Here is an 18,175-nt window from a genome sequence, read left to right on the forward strand (position 1 = left end):
CCTTCACCGGGAGTGTATACGCCTTTCTCTCAGCCCCTCCCCCCAACTCCTGGACTTAAACCTAGAGCTAATGTCAGTTCATTAATTTATTTATTATATAAGTACACTGTAGCTGTCTTCAGACACACCAGAAGAGGGCATCGGATCCCACTACAGATCATTGTGAGCCACCATGTGGTTGCTGGGAATTGAACTCAGGACCTCCAGAAGAGCAGTCAGTGCTCTTAACCACTGGGCCATCTCTCCAGCCCCACTTTCTTTTACCACCTCTCCTGGTTTTAATTGGTGCATTGAAATGTGTGATAAAGCGTGTTGCAGCTACTGGAGCTGAGGTTTTTGCCTAAAATTCTGATTCCTGTAGGTGCTGGTGGTGGTGCTGGTTTCTCCACTGTGAAAGCAAAAAGCACAGCTTTCACTTTAAAGGGGATAAGAGTTTGCTATGGAGCTGAATATCACTGACCATGGTCCAGAAACCAACATTCAGGTTACCCCAAGCACTGTGTTTCAACATAACAGTCTCATAAAGAGGGCTGGAGACATGGCTCAGCACTTATAATTATAATTTATAATTATAATTATAATTTTGACATCTGAGTGGTATATTAATCAGAGTTTCTAGAGTCACAGAACTTATATATGAAGGAAATTTATTGGAATGGCTTACAGTCTGCAGTCCAACTAACCCCAACAATGAGCAGCTATGAGTGGGAAGTCCAAAAGTCTAGTCGTTGCTCAGTCCCTCGAGGCTGGTGTTTCAGCTGGTCTTCTGTGTAAGCTGGAATCCTGAAGAAGTAGGTTCCAACAGATGGGCTGGTAAGCACCAGCTGGTGAAGAAGAGGAAGACTTCCATTGTCCTTATGTAGGTTTGAGCAGAAGGTATGGCCCAGATTAAAGGTGTGCCTCAAGATCTGGATTAAAGGTATGTCTTCCAGTCTCAAGATCCGGGTCGTAGGTATGGTGCCCTCCATTTCTGGACTGTAGTTTATTCCAGATATAATCAGGTCGACAACCAAGAATAGCCATCAGAAGTGGCTTTTCTTTTTTGTAAACTACAGTACTACAATGCAGTAGAAAATGGTTGTTGTGTGAGGGCACACTCTGATTGCAGTGCTTGGAAGCAGAGGCAGCTGATCAGGGGCCAGCCTGGTGAGAGGAGGCTCACCTCACCTTTTGTCTGAAAAGCAAAAAGTGCAAACATTGGGTTCGGTCCCCAGCTCCAAAAAAAAAGAAAAGAAAAGAAAAAAGTGCAAACATGCAAAAAAAACAAAAACAAAAACAAAAACAAAAACAAAAACAAAACAAAACAACTCTGCAAGAGTCCAGAGCAGAGAGAGAAAGAAGCAGACTGAACATGGTCAGCAGACTGCATCTGGTCAGGGCTCTCTGTGAGAAAGGGAGAAACAGCAGGGAATAGAAGCTGGAGAAAGCAGTGAGGGCGTTGGGGGGGGGGGGGGGCACCACAGTGAGGATAACAGGAATATAAGAGAATGAGAAGCCGGGAGGAAGGAAGCCTGTGAGCTGGAGGGAGGTTTAAGGTACAGAGGAGGTAAGAAGACTCCTCTCTTCTGAAGCATGGACTCTGAACTTGCAATATTGAACCCGGAAGCCAGCATGAGCTTTGATATACTCATAGGCACCACGGTAGCCTTAGGTCCCTCTCCCAAAAGGGAAATAACTCCTTTTGGTGGGAGGAACTGGCTTCATGAATACCTGAGGAGAGCTAGATTTTTATCTAACTGCCAGAAATCCTCCTGTAGTCTAAGTTGAGCTCACTGCCTTTTGGGATTTGCTGGGATGGGAGTTTCCTTTGTGTCAAGTTCCAAAGAAACCTGGGACAAAGGTGGTGCCTATTAGCATACCAAAGCGCACACAGGCCTTCAGTACCTGTGGCATCTCTCAGCTCTTCTCACCACAACCCCTACCCTAAGCCTCTCCAGGCTTTCCCTTCCTTTCCTCCAACTGCTTCTCTTCCCTATGAGACCCTGCCATGTCACTTGGTTACCTCCCCCCACTCTCACCCCCAGCTCTTGTAGCTCATTTACACTCCCCTTTTCTCTCTCTTTTCCCTTTCTCACCCCTCGACCCCATGGCCCAGTTTAGCCTGCTGCCCTCTCTCTCTGCTCTGAACTCATCCAGATGCCTCTGGCTGTACCAGATATATGTACTTTAGATCTTCGGACATAATATGACACAAACTATGAAGTAAAGTGAAAACTTACTGCAAACTGTCTTTTCTCCCTCTGTACCACTCCATGTATCAGTTGTTCAATTTTTTTTAAGTTGATAGTTATATTTGCATTATGTGGCTTCTTCTAGCTCTTAAGAAGATTTTAAAAGACATGTTTGTTTTTTACATATGAGTGTTCTGGCTGCATGCATGCATGTACATCATACACCACATGTATGCCCATACCCATGGAGGTCAGAAGAGGGTGTCAGAGCTCTTAGAACTGGAGGTATGGGTGTTTATGAGCCACCAGATACCATGTGGATGCTGGGCCCTGAACCTGCTTCTTTGCAAGAGCAGCAAGTGCTTTCTTTTTCTGTCTGTCTGTCTGTCTGTCTGTCTGTCTGTCTTTCTGTCTGTCTGTCTTTCTTTCTTTCTTCCTCCTCCTCTTCCTCCTCTTCATTCCTTTTCTTTTGAAACAGGGTCCCACTATGTAGCTTTAGCTGTCCTGGAGCTCACTATGTAGGCTAGGCTGGCCTCATAGAGATCTGTCTCTCCCTTTACCTCCTCAGTGGGCTGCTCTTCTTTCTTGCTGAGCTGTGTCTCTAGCCCCTTGCCCCTTAAAGACCACCTCTTTCAACTCTTTCCCTGGTGTCTGAACTCAGATCTATGGACTTTTATTCGTTTCTTTGAATTCCAGAGTCTTTAGCGAATAACTCTCAAATCTATATATCCTTGGTCCTGGGGTGTATCTTCTGCTACTGGCATGCCTTGTTCAAGTTGGCCCAGTTACTTAATCAATATTAATTGAGGCAGTAAGAGCCAACCATGATGGGTGGCACTGTTTCCTGGAATGAGATCCTGGACTGTTTAAGAAAGTGAGCCTAACTAAGATCAAAAACTCAGGTGACAGCAGATGCTGGCAAGGATGCAGAGAAAGAGGAACACTCCTCCATTGTTGGTGGGATTGCAGACTGGTAAAACCATTCTGGAAATCAGTCTGGAGGTTCCTCAGAAAATTGGACATTGAACTGCCTGAGGATCCAGCTATACCTCTCTTGGGCATATACCCAAAAGATGCCCCAACATATAAAAAAGACAAGTTATTTATAATAGCCAGAAGCTGGAAAGAACCCAGATGCCCTTCAACAGAGGAATGGATACAGAAAATGTGGTACATCTACACAATGGAATATTACTCGGCTATCAAAAACAATGACTTTATGAAATTCGTAGGCAAATGGTTGGAACTGGAAAATATCATCCTGAGTGAGGTAACCCAATCACAGAAAAACACACATGGTATGCACTCATTGATAAGTGGCTATTAGCACAAATGCTTGAATTACCCTAGATGCCTAGAACAAATGAAACTCAAGACGGATGATCAAAATGTGAATGCTTCACTCCTTCTTTAAAAGGGGAACAAGAATACCCTTGGCAGGGAATAGAGAGGCAAAGATTAAAACAGACACAGAAGGAACACCCATTCAGAGCCTGCCCCACATGTGGCCCATACATATACAGCCATCCAATTAGACAAGATGGATGAAGCAAAGAAGTGCAGGCCGACAGGAGCCGGATGTAGATCACTCCTGAGAGACACAGCCAGAATACAGCAAACACAGAGGCGAATGCCAGCAGCAAACCACTGAACTGAGAATAGGACCCCTGTTGAAGGAATCAGAGAAAGGAATGGAAGAGCTTGAAGGGGCTCGAGACCCCATATGTACAACAATGCCAAGCAACCAGAGCTTCCAGGGACTAAGCCACTACCTAAAGACTATACATGGACTGACCCTGGACTCTGACCTCATAGGTAGCATTGAATATCCTAGTAAGATCACCAGTGGAAGGGGAAGCCCTTGGTCCTGCTAAGACTGAACCCCCAGTGAACGTGATTGTTGGGGGGAGGGGAACACTCATAGGGAAGGGGAGGGGGAGGGGGATGTTTGCCCGGAAACCAGGAAAGGGAATAACACTCGAAATATATAAGAAATACTCAAGTTAATAAAAAAAAAAAAAAAGAAAAAAGAAAAAGAAAGTGAGCCTAAGCTGGGTGGGCATGACACGTGCCTTTAATTCCAGCACTAGAGAGGCAATGGCAGGGAGGATCTCTGAGTTCAAGGCCAGCCTGATCTACAGGCTGAGATAGAGTTCATAGAGTTCATAATTGTCCCATTATGGCTCCTGATAGTTGATAGCTATTGGGCAGAGCCTAGAGCAATTTGTAGTCTAATGACTATAACCAAAGCCACATATCCACCTATCTCATACAGACCTTCAGTCCTTTCACACACACACAGTGTGTGTGTGTGTGTGTGTGTGTGTGTGTGTGTGTGAGAGAGAGAGAGAGAGAGAGAGAGAGAGAGAGAGAGAGAGAACAAGAACCTGCATGGAGAAGAGCAAATAACGCATCACACTCATTGAGTCGTCTCCCTACTTATTCAACCCCAACATTGAATTGAACCAAGATTCAGCAAATGGATTAGCTGAAATCATAATCACACAACTAGTAAGCATAATGACCGTAGAACCACTCTATCCCAACAGGATTCTGTTTCTTTGGTCATGAGAGGGTTCCGGTCTGAGAGATGAACCGCTAAAGAAACCATGGCTCATGTATTTTCTGTGCAACAGCTGGACAGAGGAAGCTGGTCACATTGTATCTGTGGTCATGAGCCTGAGGGTGAGTAATGCCTGAGTTCAACCTCCTTTCAGGGTTGGCCTGAAATTCCGTTTGTAGACCAGGCTGTTGGGTTCACACTCACAGGTCTGTCTGCCTTTGTCTCTTGAGTGTTGAGATTAAAGGCAAGCACGCCTCACACCGGCTAGGCTAACTTTCTTTTCTTTGTCTTTTTTGTTGTTTGTTTGTTGTTTGTTTTAGAGACAGGGTTTCTTTGTGTAGCCAAGTCTGTCCTAGAACTCTCTCTATCTCAATCTTCCTGAGATGGCCTGCTTCAGATTACTATATAATCTGTGACAGGTTCACCCTTATTGAGCAAGGCTGTAAGGGAATTCATTTTAGGAAAGATTCCTGCTATTCAAATGCTTTTCCTGTTATTACTAAACATATATAACAATCACTAAAGTAATAGCCCATTCCTCTGCAGATCTACGAAGATGTACTGCCTTGTAGTGATGCTATATAGACAAATAGATGATCTCTTAAGTCCTATGATGATCCTATAAGAATTCCTAAAATTGGGGTTGGGGATTTAGCTCAGTGGTAGAGCGCTTGCCTAGGAAGCGCAAGGCCCTGAGTTCGGTCCCCAGCTCCGAAAAAAAGAACCAAAAAATAAATAAATAAATAAAATTATATTAGTGATTATTAAGCTCTTTTATAGTGGGGCTGCTGTTAGGTCATTTTCTGAGAGTCAAAACTACAATAAGATCTCTGCCAGTCTCCCAGGTGTCACCAGTTACTTGCTCTTAGATGGTAACCAAACATTCTCCTACTCAGAGCACATTCCAAGAGGTTGTAAAACAATTAACCAAAGGTCATAAAAGGGAACTAACAATGTATTATAGGTGCTAGGACAGAAGATAAAATATTGACTGGGTTTAACTATACAAAACTTCACTAATAACTTAGTTATGGTTTTAAACCTTCTGTGAACCTATGGAGCTGTGACAGGTGATGGAGGTTTACCCAGATAATTACTCCCAACGGATGTGCATGTAAACATTCTCTGTTTCAATTTATGGTTTGACTTTTGTGTGTAAACTTTGTGATGAACCTTTTAACATGTGATCATGTGTTCTGAAAGATGTGTGAGTACTGAGGACAAAGAGATGAGAAGGAGGAATAGAATTTTTCCCTTACTAGAATTTTTCCCTCTCCCCACTTAGAAGAATCCCCCACCCCCACCCTCTATCCCCATACCCCCCACTTAGGATCTTTCTACTTTTCCCCTTAGATAGCTTTCATAAGAAACTTTTTACAACTTAGTAATAAATGGTAATAAAAACTTAGTAATAAACACTATAAAAAGTGTCCCTTTTTCTTCCTGTGACTAGCAGACTGAAAGAGCAGTTCCTGCTGACATAGAACAAAGGCCAAGTTACTTAATCCCCCGCTGTTAGGCTACAGATGTCAATAGCTTAAAACAGCAGCCTTTTGCTCTCGGAAAGAGCAAGAAACATTATAGGACTCTTTAGAAGTTATCATCAGCGTTTCAGTACAGTTAGAGAGCTAGAACATCCAGGGACCCTCAGACTAAAGCTATCACTAGAGTCCTTTCTACTCTGTCCCTCCCCCCCCCCCCCCCCCATTAAGCTTTCCCGGCTGGGAGGTTCCGGGCAATAAACAGCTTGTATCTGCCCACAGGTACAGACAGGAGCCAGGCACTTAAAAAGATCAGTCCTGGGCTGGAGAGATGGCTCAGAGGTTAAGGGTGCTGGTTGCTCTCCCAAGGTCCTGAGCTCAATTCCCACATGGTGGCTCACAACCATCTATTATGAGATCTGGTGCCCTCTTCTGGCCTGCAAGCATACATAATAAATAGATCTTAAAAAATGAAGACCAGTCCTTACCTCTCTCCCTTTCCCCTCTATGTTCCCTGCTGACCTCTTCTCCTCTTCCTCTCTCTCCTACCTCTTTCTGTCCTACTCCTTTCTTTGCCTCTATCTGCTTCTCCAGGTCCCCTTCCCTTCCCACCAATAAACCTTTAATATTAGGCCTGTTGCATGGCTTGATTATTCAGGGGGGACACATTGGCCTGGCTGACTGAGGTGCTCCCTCCCTCTGCATTACACCACCTCCGTTTTATAAAACACAGCAGTCATTCTAGGATGTTCCCTAAGCACGGGGACCCCCTGTGCTTTTTGGATAATAATAAAGGGGAAATTTCTCTCAAATTTCGAGCTTTTCTAGGAAAGTGCATGCACTACTCCCCACTCCTGGTCCCATGATCTGCTCACAGCACTTTCCTATGTCTTTAATCCTTTAATCCCACAAGAAGTCCCAAGTACTATCAGTCTCAGAGACTGCTTCCTACTGCCAACTTTCCCAGTGAGCTTCATTTCAGGTTTTTATCTTGAAACAGAGATTACAGCATACAATATACAAAGTTAATTTCTAAGCATTTGGATATCTAAAAAGATACACCCAGCCCCGATAGTTTTAACTATCATATTTCTTTTTACTTTAAATATTTTTTTAAAGATTTATTTGTTTACTATGTATAAGTACACCGTCCGTAGCTGTCTTCAGACACACCAGAAGAGGGCATCAGATCTCATTACAGATGGTTGTGAGCCACCATGTGGTTGCTGGGATTTGAACTCAGGACCTCTGGAAGAGCAGTCAGTGCTCTTAACCACTGAGCCATCTCTCCAGTCCTTCTTTTTACTTTAATAAGATCTCATTAACTGTCATTTAAGAAATCAAGTATTGGCTGCATAGTGGCTTTAGCTCCAGCACTCGGGAGGCAGAGGTAGGTGGATCTCTATGAGTTTGAGGTCAGCCTGGCTTATAAAGTGAGTTTCAGGACAGCTAGAGAAGCCCTGTCTCAAAAAAAAAAAAAAAAAAAAAAAAAAAAAAAAAAAAAAAAAAAAAAGAAACCAAATATCATCTTTGAAAGAGAAAAGGGTTGGGGATTTAGTTCAGTGGTAGAGCGCTTGCCTAGCAAGCGCAAGGCCCTGGGTTCGGTCCCCAGCTACGAAAAAAAAAAGAAAAAAAGAAAAAAAGAAAAAAAGAGAAAACAGTCCTTTGGGGGTTGGGGATTTAGCTCAGTGGTAGAGCGATTGCCTAGCAAGCACAAGGCCCTGGGTTCGGTCCCCAGCTCTGAAAAAAAAAAAAAAGGAAAGAGAAAAAAAAAAAGACTCACTGAGTGGCTGTGAAATATTTATTCTCATGGGAAAATTAATTTGTGTGCTATTGTGACACACACCTGCAATTCCAGCTCTTGGGAGGCAGGGGCAAGAGGGTCACTGCAAGACTGAGGCCTGCCACAGCTACATAGCAGGGAGGAAGGAGGAAAGGAAGGAGGGAGGGAGGGAGAAGAAGGGGGAGGAGAGGAGGCTATGGAGATGGCTCAGCAGGTAAATGCACAGGCTTCAAAGCCTAACAACCAGACATGGATCCCCAGGACCCACACAGTGGAGAGAGAGAAGAGAGGCCTCACAACAGTCCCCTGACCTCCACACATATACTGTGTTTGTTGGTTCTTGTTAGGTCTAAGGATGTCCAAATATCCAGAAATGAGCCCAGGCTAGACTATAGGCATTCTGGTGCTTAGATAGAAGCCAGCCTTTTTCAGAAACTTGTTACCCCAGTTCCCATTGGCCACAAGGAGTCATCTCCCTTACCTCAAGCAGAAGGGGCATATGGCTCCTTTGACATACACCAGGGGTTGAATATCAAAGCCATGAAGATCTCCAGGCTCCCTAGTCACAGGTACTTGTCATTCATTTCAAAGTCCCTCCCTCCAGCACCTGCCTGCCACCATGCTTCCCACCATGATGATAATGGACTAAACCTCTGAAACTGTAAGCCAGTCCCAATTAAATCTTTTTCTTGATAAGAGTTGCCACAGTTATGGTGTCTCTTCACAGCAATAGAAAAACCCTAAGGCAGAAGTATTAGAAGTGGCTGTATTGGCAGAGGTATGTCACTAGGAGTGAGTTTTGCAGTTTCAAAAGCCCACATCATTCCTTGTTCTGTCTTGCGTTGATGGAACAGAAGCTCTCATTTCCTGTGTCATACTTGCCTGCCTGCCTGCTGCCTTCTGTCTGCCTGCCTGCTGCCTGCTGCCTGTCTGCCTGCCTGCTGCCTTCTGCCTGCCTGCCTGCTGCCTGCTGCCTGCTGCCTGCTGCCTGCTGCCTGTCTGCCTGCCTGCCTGCTGCCTTCTGTCTGCCTGCCTGCTGCCTGCTGCCTGTCTGCCTGCCTGCTGCCTTCTGCCTGCCTGCCTGCTGCCTGCTGCCTGCTGCCTGCTGCCTGCTGCCTGCTGCCTGCTGCCTGCTGCCTGCTGCCTGCTGCCTGTCTGCCTGCCTGCCTTCTGCCTGCCTGCCTGCCTGCCGCCATGTTCTGCTCCCTGCCTGCCTGGATGCCTGCCACCATGTTCTGCTTCCTGCCTCAATGTTCATGGATTCTAATCCTCTGGACCTATGAGTCCCAAATTAAAATCTTACCTGCTAAGTTGCCATGGTCACGGTGTCTAAGACAGGAAGGTGAAATGACCTGTGGTCAAAGGTGCCTGCCACAAAGCCAGACAACCCGAGTTGGAGTCCCAGAACCTATAGGGTAGGAGAGAACCAACTGTTCCAAGCTGTTCTCTAATTTCCACATACACTAAACAAATGAACAAGCAAATAAATGGAATTTAAAAATTTAAAACAGAAAGTTAGGCAAGGCACTCTGCTGAAGAGTCTTATTTTTGGCAGCATAAATTATTATTATCATCATCATCATCATCATCATCATCATCATCATCATCATTAGCAGCAGCAGCAGCAGCAGCAGTAGTAGTAGTAAGTCTAATTGGGATTTTGGTGACTTCCTTGACTCTGCTCTGCCAGAGAAATCCATTTTGTCACAGCCCAGGTCTCAGAGGGCCACAGCAAGATTCCATCTTGAGAAGGAACTAGGACTGAATTACCGTAGGGGCCTGATGACAAGGTATACTCACAAGAGCTAGAGCCTCTGGTCAAGCTGCCAGACTTGCAGTGAAGACAGCTGCATGAGGCAGAACGGAAAGACCAGATGTGGACAAATGAAGCTCAGGGGACAGCTTGGCTCTGGCACTTAAGTCTCCCTACAGTGGTAGGGCCCACTCTTTGTGGCTAGCAGCTAAACCGATCACTCAGAGCCACTTTGCAGTAATAGCCCAAGCCTGAGGTCCTCACTCAGAGCCACTTTGCAGTAATAGCCTGAGCCTGAGGTCAGCCAGCTGAGACTCCAGTCCTTGACAGGGCAAAGATCACTGGTGTTGAAATAAGAATTCTTGAATGCCTGACTTCCCTAACCTCCCCCACTCCAGCAGGGTTAAGGCCAAGCTGGGTTTGCAAACAGAGGCTGCTCCTCCTGTACAGATCTCAGGGCTGTGCTTGGCTCCCAGAAGACACATCCCCCTGGCTAGACATTAGCCGTCACTGGATGTATAAACTGGGGAGTCTCTAGAGTGTGAGCAAAACCTGCTCAGCCCACAGACTGCAAGGCTTAGTGTGTGGCAAGAAGAGGCTCCTGGTGTGCAAAGAGGGAAGTTCCTAAAAGGAAGACGTCTGACTCAGCGTCAGGTTCAGTGAGGAAGTCCAGGAGACTCGGACAACGGATCCCTCTCAGGCAGGGTCCTATTTTAAGAATCTAGAAAGACTCTAACACTGTCTTAATTACTTTGCTGTGACAGAATTCCATGACCAGAGCAACTTCTACATGAAGAATGTTTACTCCGGGTTATGGTTTTAGAGTTAAGAGTCCCTGATGGCCGGGCCGAAGTGTGACAGCAGCAACAGCAGAGAGTTCACAGCCTGACTCACAAGCAGGTCTCAGAAGCTCAAGCCAAGCCTAGGGACTCACTGTCTCTTCCTGGTGCCCGTAGAACTCTCAGCTCTTTCTCCAGTGCCATATCTGCCTGGATGCCACCATGCTTCCTGCCATGACAATAATGGGCTAACTCTCTGACCTGTAAGCCAGTCCCAATTAAATGCTTTTCTTTGTAAGAGTTGCTGTGGTCATGGTGTCTCTTCACAGAAATAAGACCCTAAGATAATAATACTCAAATTATAAAACTTTGAAATAGGATTAAGAAAATAAATGCTCCCAAAAGGCAGATGAAATTTATTCAGAATAATATAACCAACACAGCATTTAATATAGTAATATGAATTATGTTAATTAATGTAATTAATTAATAATTGTAATTATTATTACAATTTTCACTTGGTTCCATTGCATCTGTATAAGGAGTGATTTCTCTACAATAATTTTATGAAATGAATGGCTTAGGGCTTGAGATTCCTTTATTTGTATTTATTTTGTTTTACACATGGAATATATTAATTTTAATTAGATCCTACCCCAGGATAGAGGTAGGGGTGAGGCTTTAGGTATTAACAGTAGTGGCAATTGTTTGTACAAAATGTAACTATAAAAATTTATGCATCCCTTTATTAGTGTTGGATGACACTTTGGTCCATTACATTGAAATGAAATATAAAGAAAAACCAACAGACCCATAAAGCAAGGAAAATGGGACATAGTTTGTGTTCCACTCTAATTAATGTGACTTTAGATCTTTATTGGCCATTGGAGTTCACTATAAAAGGACTCAGTACATCAAATTTTCATGTTTAGAAGGATTAATAATCTGCTTATGTATCTCTGTGTATACTGCGCGTATACAAAACAATATACACAGGTACTTTAAATAGGACTTCTCACTAGCGTGTAAAATTAATTTGATACTAAGATTTAAGTTTAGGTTAAACATTTTATTTTTAGTCTACAAAAACTTCCGTATTATACTTACACAGTGAATTATATTTTCTGTCTGTAGTTTCACCCCTCTCTTGCTGCCCTACTAATTACACGCTGACAGTTTTTGTTGAGTGTGTGTGGCGTTAGGGACTACTGTTCATCATGTAGTCTTATGAAAGAGGTATCAAGTAGTGTTTAAATAGAAAGGGGTCAAATAAGAAGGCATTGCTGTCATTGCTCATATCACTACAACCGTCCCAGTCAAGGTAGAAGGATTGCTTCTTTTCCTTTCAGCGTCCGAGGAATGTGCGAGGGGAGCACCTGTGAGAAGACGCTCACAATACACAGGGGTGGCTAACATCAGCACTCTGGTTTTCAGGCAAAGAAGGTAATCTTTAGCTATCTGATGATAAATTCTATTTTCTCCTATTTGAAAAGTTTTCATTTGTAAAGTTACCTACAAGTCGAACAGCAATTCCTAAAGGCTTCTCTCTTGGATAACTAAAGCTTTCAATATATCTTGACTTCAGTTATGGATTCCTTTGGAAAGACATTTTAAAGGATAAAGCGCATATACATTTACAATAGATTCCTTATTTCTTTTGAAAGTTTGTGACTCCTTTATAACAAAAAAGTTTAGGTTCATATGTGATACTTAAATATTTCTTGATTAGTGTGGGGTTCTACTTGCTAAAAGAAAGCTTAGTTCACATTCACCTAAAAAATCCCTGAGAAAAGAATGAACTATTGAAGATAAAGTCTCAGACTTTATCAGGCACTAGCTACAGGCTTCCATGTTCCCATCCTTTAAACCAGGGAAAGAAAGGAAATTCAGGCTCTTCAGCTTGGCCTCAGCATTAGCAGTAAACTCCTGGGTGGCTTTCTGCAGAGGAAGCCGGGGTGGGCCCATTGGAATCCCAGAGACCAGGGTCATGATGGCTTTGGTCTGCGACACTCCAAAACCTAGATGGGAAAAATAAGGAGTGAGACATTTCTCCACAAACGTCTCAAAGGAACAATTGTACACCTAAAAGATAAGAACACTTGCAGTTCCGTTAGTCTGAGCTGGGCGTGGCGTACGCACCTGTAATACCAGCACTTGGGAGGTAGAGAGAAGGGAAACAGAGTTTAAGGTAAGTCTTGGCTACACGAGACCCCGTCCCACACATACACAGTAGAATGGGAATCGCTCCTTTCAGGGCTTTTAAGAGATGGTCCAGCATTTAAAAGCATCCCCTATTCTTCCAGAAGACCACATTTTGGTTCCCAGCACCACCGTAGCCAATGCAGAGTGGCCTGAAACCCGTTGTCATTCCAGCTTTAGGGGATTCGATACCCTCTTCTGGCCTCTGTGGGTACTGCACTCATGAACAAATTCCTACACTTGCCTCACCCCCACCCTGACTCCAAAACACAACTAAAAATTAAATATCTGTGGTAGAGTGTTCATTTAGTATATAAGAGTCCCTGAGCTCAAGTCTCTGCCTTACTGTAAATGAATAAACAAACAAATAAACAAACAAGCAGCATTAAACAACATAAAGAGTCAAAGCTGGTGCCTATGATATAGCTCAGCAGGTAAAGGCAGAGCTTCCAATGTACCCGAGTTCAATCCCCAGGACCCACATGGTGGAAGGAGAGAACTGATTCCCTCGAACTGGCCTCTGACATCTACATGGGGGCTATGATACACTTGTAAGTTTCACATACAACTCGATAAATAAATAAAATGAAACAAATAAACAATAAAAACACAACACGGAGTGGAACACACCAATAACCCCAGCACCCAGGCGGAACATGAGGATCAAGAGTTAAGGGAAGTGTGTAGGTAAAGAGTTGGCTGGGTGCTGGAGAGATGGCTCAGCGGTTAAGAGCACTGACTGCTCTTCCCGAGGTCCTGAGTTCAGTTCCCAGCAACCACAGGGTGGCTCACAACCATCTGCTATGGGATCTGATGCCCTCTTCTGGTGTGTCTGAAGACAGGTACAGTGTACTCATATACATTAAATAAATCTTTAAAAAAAAAAAAAGAGTTGGCTCTACTGAGCTCTTTAAGAGCATTGGCTACTCTTCTAGAGGGCCTAGGTTCAATTCCCATCACCCACTTGGCAGCTCATAACTATGTGTAACTCTAATTTGAAGGGATCCAATACCTATCCACTTCTAGCCTGCTTGGGTACAAGACACACATGTGGTACATAGACATATGGGCAGCAAAACTCTTTAAAAAAGGGATTTATTAATTTAATGTACATGAGTACACTGTAGCTGTCTTCAGACACACCAGAAGAGGTCATTGGATCCCATTACAGATGGTTGTGAGCCACCATGTGGTTGCTGGGTATTGAACTCAAGACCTCTGGAAGAGCAGTCAGTGCTCTTAACCATTGAGCCATCTCTCCAGCCCAAGCAAAACACTCTTACACATAAGAATAAAAACAAATTTAAAATAAATAATAGAGCTGTGTGGTGGTGGTATATGTCTTTAACTTTAGCCCTCAGGAGGCAGAGGCAGGTGGATCTCTGAGTTCCAGGCCAAAACATCTGTAATAGGATCTGATGCCCTCTTCTGGTGTGTCTGGAGATAGCAACAGTGTACTCACATTAAAAAAAAAATAACAAAACAAAACAAAACCCTCAATTACATCATTTCCCTCTTGATGCTAATTTTTATTTATTTTATTTTTTAAAATTTATTTATGTGTGCATGTACGCGCATATGTAAGGGTGCACTCATAGACCAGTAGAGGGTGTTGGAGCCATTGGAGCTCTAGTGGGTAGCTCTAAGAGGGTGCTAGAATTTGAACTTTGGTTCTTTGCTAGAGCATAAAACATTCTTAAACACCGAGCCATCTCTCTACAACCCCTAAAGCCCTGTTAGAGATCAGGTTTTAGAATATATCCATGGCTGGCCTGAACCTGGTAGATGAGTTGTATTGGAACTTGTGGAAATCTTCTTGTCCCTGCTTTTACGGGGCTGGTATTATAGTCATTTTATTTATATTTCATTTTATTATTTATTTTGACAGGCTCTAGAGCCCTGCCTGGCCTTAAACTCTCTTATGTAGCCAAGAATGACCTGGAAAGTCTGGTCCTCCAGCCTCCATTATCCTGGTGCTGGGATTACAGACAAAGTATTACCACACCTCACTTTGCAGTTAATTTTCTACCTTAATGTACTTTAGAAACATAATTATTGTATCAAAATCACAATCTTTGTGAAAAGTATTAGTTAGGACAAAAGAATAATAGTGCTAATTAACAGAACCGGTGGCGCCCCACCATGACAACATTACTGAACAGGGAGAGCAAATAGAAATACTGTGTTGGAGGCCTTGAGAAAGCCAGCTGAAACTCTGGGAATGAGACCAAGTAGACAATAGGTGCTTGGGCAGAGCAGAGAGTTGCTACAATGAGGCAAGGAGGCTCTGAAAGGGAGGCGGGAGGTCTGCCAAGAACACACTGAGAGCTTCCCGGCCTGACCCATGCTTAGCTATCCCAAGGGCCCATCTCCTGTAGCAGCAAAGGAACCGCAGCAGCTGTCACTGGCTATGCAGGAAGTTAAGAGGCTCTGCAGAGGTTTCTCTACTCAGACTCGCTGTGTTTCCCCCTAATTTCCCTTTGTCATCCAAACCTCCAACGTTTAAATACACTGGTGTTAATAAACTCATTTTTCAATTTCATATACTCTTGGGAGAACTGTCAGTCATTCATAATTTAGTAAGATCTGCATTCAGAACGCCTTCCTCCAAGTACTTAGGGTGAGATCAGCCATAGCTCAGCAGTAGAATTTTAATGAGCAGAGGCAAATAATGGTAGGGAGGGGTGTAGAAGGAATAGAAAATGCTCTGTGCACGCGCACACGCACACACACACACACACACACACACACACACACAGGATAGAGAGCAACATGCTGGTGGAGGAGAGACGTTTGTAGGAGGCTGAGGGCCAAAGTTGATTCCAGCATGATATTTAGTTGATGCTTAAGGTTAGGGGCAGGACTTTGCTCACAGCTGAACACAAGAGGCATGCTGGGAGTGATGGAAGCCATTTTTCACACCTGATCAGCTTTGGGGAATCATGGAGTTGGCTTGGCCTACTTGCCTTGAGAGGCATGTGTCATGGGTCTTTCAGGTTAGAGTCCGTAGTTCCTGGGGGCCTGTGTGCCTTTCAGTTCTTTAGAAACGGAGGCAGAGGAACATTCAGGCCATATCTGTATCTCTGCTTTCTCTAGAAGTCAGCGAAGCATATAGAAACTTGACAGAACAATTAGTCTTAGGCATATACTCTTCTGTATGTAGCTTGTGGACCTCATTGTATCCTGGCAACTGCAATTGTATTCTTCTTGGTAACTGCTATTACATCTTTCCTTTTCTTTCTTTCTCTTTCCTTTTTCTTTCTTTCTTTTTTTGAAAGGGTTTCTTTGTGTAGTCTTGGCTGTCCTTAAACTCTGTAAAGAGTGGGTAGCCTTAAACTTGCCTCTCCCTCTCAGGTGCTAGGGTTAAAGGTATGCACCACCATAGCCTGGCTCTATTCTGTTTCTCATAAGGATGTAGAATGTCTGATTGCTCCTGACTATGGTGGCACATATACCTTTAATTGCAGCACTGGGGAGGCAGAGGCAAGTGGATCTCTGATTTTGAGGCCAAGCTGGTCTACAGAGTGAGTTCCAGGACAGTGAACAAACAAACAGCCAAAATAGTAACAACAAAAAAAGTCTGATTGCTTGAAAAAAACAAACTTGTCACAGTCTCAGTCTTGCTGTGTGACCCCTGTGACCCACCCTGGATGGATGACACTCCCTGAGACCATAATCAGGTAACCCTGGCTCAGTAAGCAAGTGCTGGCTGTCAGCTTTCAGTCAGCACGGAGGCAGAGAGGAGCAAGGGCACTCACCTAGCTTGATCACGTAGTTGATAAATCTCTGGATGCGGAACTAGAACAGAAGAAAGAATCTGTGGTCAGCATCATCACACTGTGAAAACCACGTCTATAGTTCAGACTTCAAACCCCAGAGACTACAGAGGGCTTAGCTTTCTGTAGATCCATCAGAGCGGGAGAAAGAAGCTCATGAGGCAGCTAAGTCTGCTCAGGCTGCAGGAGAAAATGGACGTCCCCTGAGCTCTCCTCTCATCTCCATTTGTGCAAGTGCACACACCTACAGCAGGTAAAAGGGTAAATGTCAAAAGCAGAAAGCCACCGAGTTGTGTTTATAGGGAAGGCATCTTGACCTTCTATATCTAGAGTTTTACTTTTAACAGAGGCTTCTCAGCAAACACCCTGCTGTGATCTCAGTGATAGCAGGATTCATAAGTTCTAGGCCAGTCTGAATTAAGTAACAAGACCCTATCTCAAAGAGCCAAAAATCAGAACAAAACTAACCAACCAAAAAAGTCCTTAAAAGTCCCAACCCACCAACCTACCAACTCTCCAAACTTACTGTGATGGTAGACATTCTTATAATTCTATTTTATTTATTGCCTTGAAAAACTGCATATTCTGTAGCTATTAAGATTGGCTCTTCCGTGACGTCTTTGTTGTCCTCCAGGTAGCCAACACACAGTAGCAACTGTAGCTTCTGTGTCTTTGAAATACACCTTTCTATTGTAAGAGTCTCAGCAGGGCGGGTTGGGGATGTAGCTCAGTGGTAGAGCGCTTGCCTAGGAAGCGCAAGGCCCTGGGTTTGGTCCCCAGCTCCGGAAAAAGAAGAACCAAAAAAAAAAAAAAAAAAAAAAAAAAAAAAAACCACTGGGTGAGGGGATGGGGTGGGGCAGCTAAGGGAGGAGAACTGCTTTCAGTTCAAGCTTATCAGGTAGGTAGCAAGGTCCTAACTCAAAACAAAACCAGGGCTGGAGAGGTGGCTCATCTGGTAGGAAAAAATGCTGTGTGCACCTGACCATCCCAGCTAGGACCCTGGAGCCCACATAAAAATGTGGGGACTGACTCCCTAAAGTTGTTCTCTAACACATGTGCACAAAGACACACACAAACTCCTCAAAGCCAGCCTTCTTTTGCATCCATCGTCTGTTTACTTCCCGCCTGGTGGGTGTTTCCCACTCTGAGCTTACTTCCTGGGGCACACCAGTGACTTCTCTTGACTCTCCATTATCCTTCCCCTCTCTATTTTAGGTTCTTAGCATCACACTTTGACATTTCTTGGTGATTCAGGTGGAACTTCCTTAAGGGTGGGCACACATACATCTGTCATTGCATCTGTTAGGTCTCAGGCCCTCTGTATGTCTAGAAACGAGTTCAAACTGGACTATAGAAGAATTTCTGAAGGTTAGATACAAGCCAGCACTTGCGAAATGGGTTTTCTTTTCTTTCTTTCTTTCTTTCTTTCTTTCTTTCTTTCTTTCTTTCTTCTTTTTTTTTTTTTAATTTATTATGTATACAGCATTTTGCCTGCATGTGTGCCTGAAGGCCAGTAGAGGGCACCAGATGTCATTACAGATGGAATTGAACTCAGGACCTCCGGAAGGGCAGCAGGCGTTCTTAACCTCTGAGCCATCTCTCCAGCCCATGAAATGGATTTTCTAACCTGAAAAGAGTGCTTTCCCAGCAGCTACTCATCCTTCTCATAG

General features: G+C 44.0%; 1 protein-coding gene and 1 long non-coding RNA gene across 3 annotated transcripts in view; both read right to left on the reverse strand.

The window, feature by feature from the left end:
• Nucleotides 1-630: 630 nt before the first annotated feature.
• Nucleotides 631-10,091, reverse strand: LOC148001688 (uncharacterized). The gene is made up of 3 exons (XR_015636020.1): nucleotides 9,799-10,091; nucleotides 9,302-9,406; nucleotides 631-1,174 (listed from the first exon to the last, which is right to left on the reverse strand). It is a non-coding gene; the product is annotated as an uncharacterized LOC148001688 (long non-coding RNA).
• An 832-nt stretch (nucleotides 10,092-10,923) lies between these two features.
• Nucleotides 10,924-18,175, reverse strand: part of Npl (N-acetylneuraminate pyruvate lyase) — a 42,179-nt gene continuing 34,927 nt past the window's right edge. For both annotated transcript variants that reach the window (XM_087580832.1, NM_001013984.1), the window contains 2 exon segments: nucleotides 16,488-16,527; nucleotides 10,924-12,548 (listed from right to left, as the gene is read on the reverse strand). In XM_087580832.1, the coding sequence (XP_087436958.1) occupies nucleotides 12,364-12,548; nucleotides 16,488-16,527 (225 nt within the window). In that variant the 3' untranslated portion in view covers nucleotides 10,924-12,363.

The sequence above is a fragment of the Rattus norvegicus genome, chromosome 13 (genome assembly GCF_021556685.1).
Source record: "Rattus norvegicus strain SHRSP/BbbUtx chromosome 13, alternate assembly SHRSP_T2T, whole genome shotgun sequence".
NCBI lineage: Eukaryota > Metazoa > Chordata > Mammalia > Rodentia > Muridae > Rattus > Rattus norvegicus.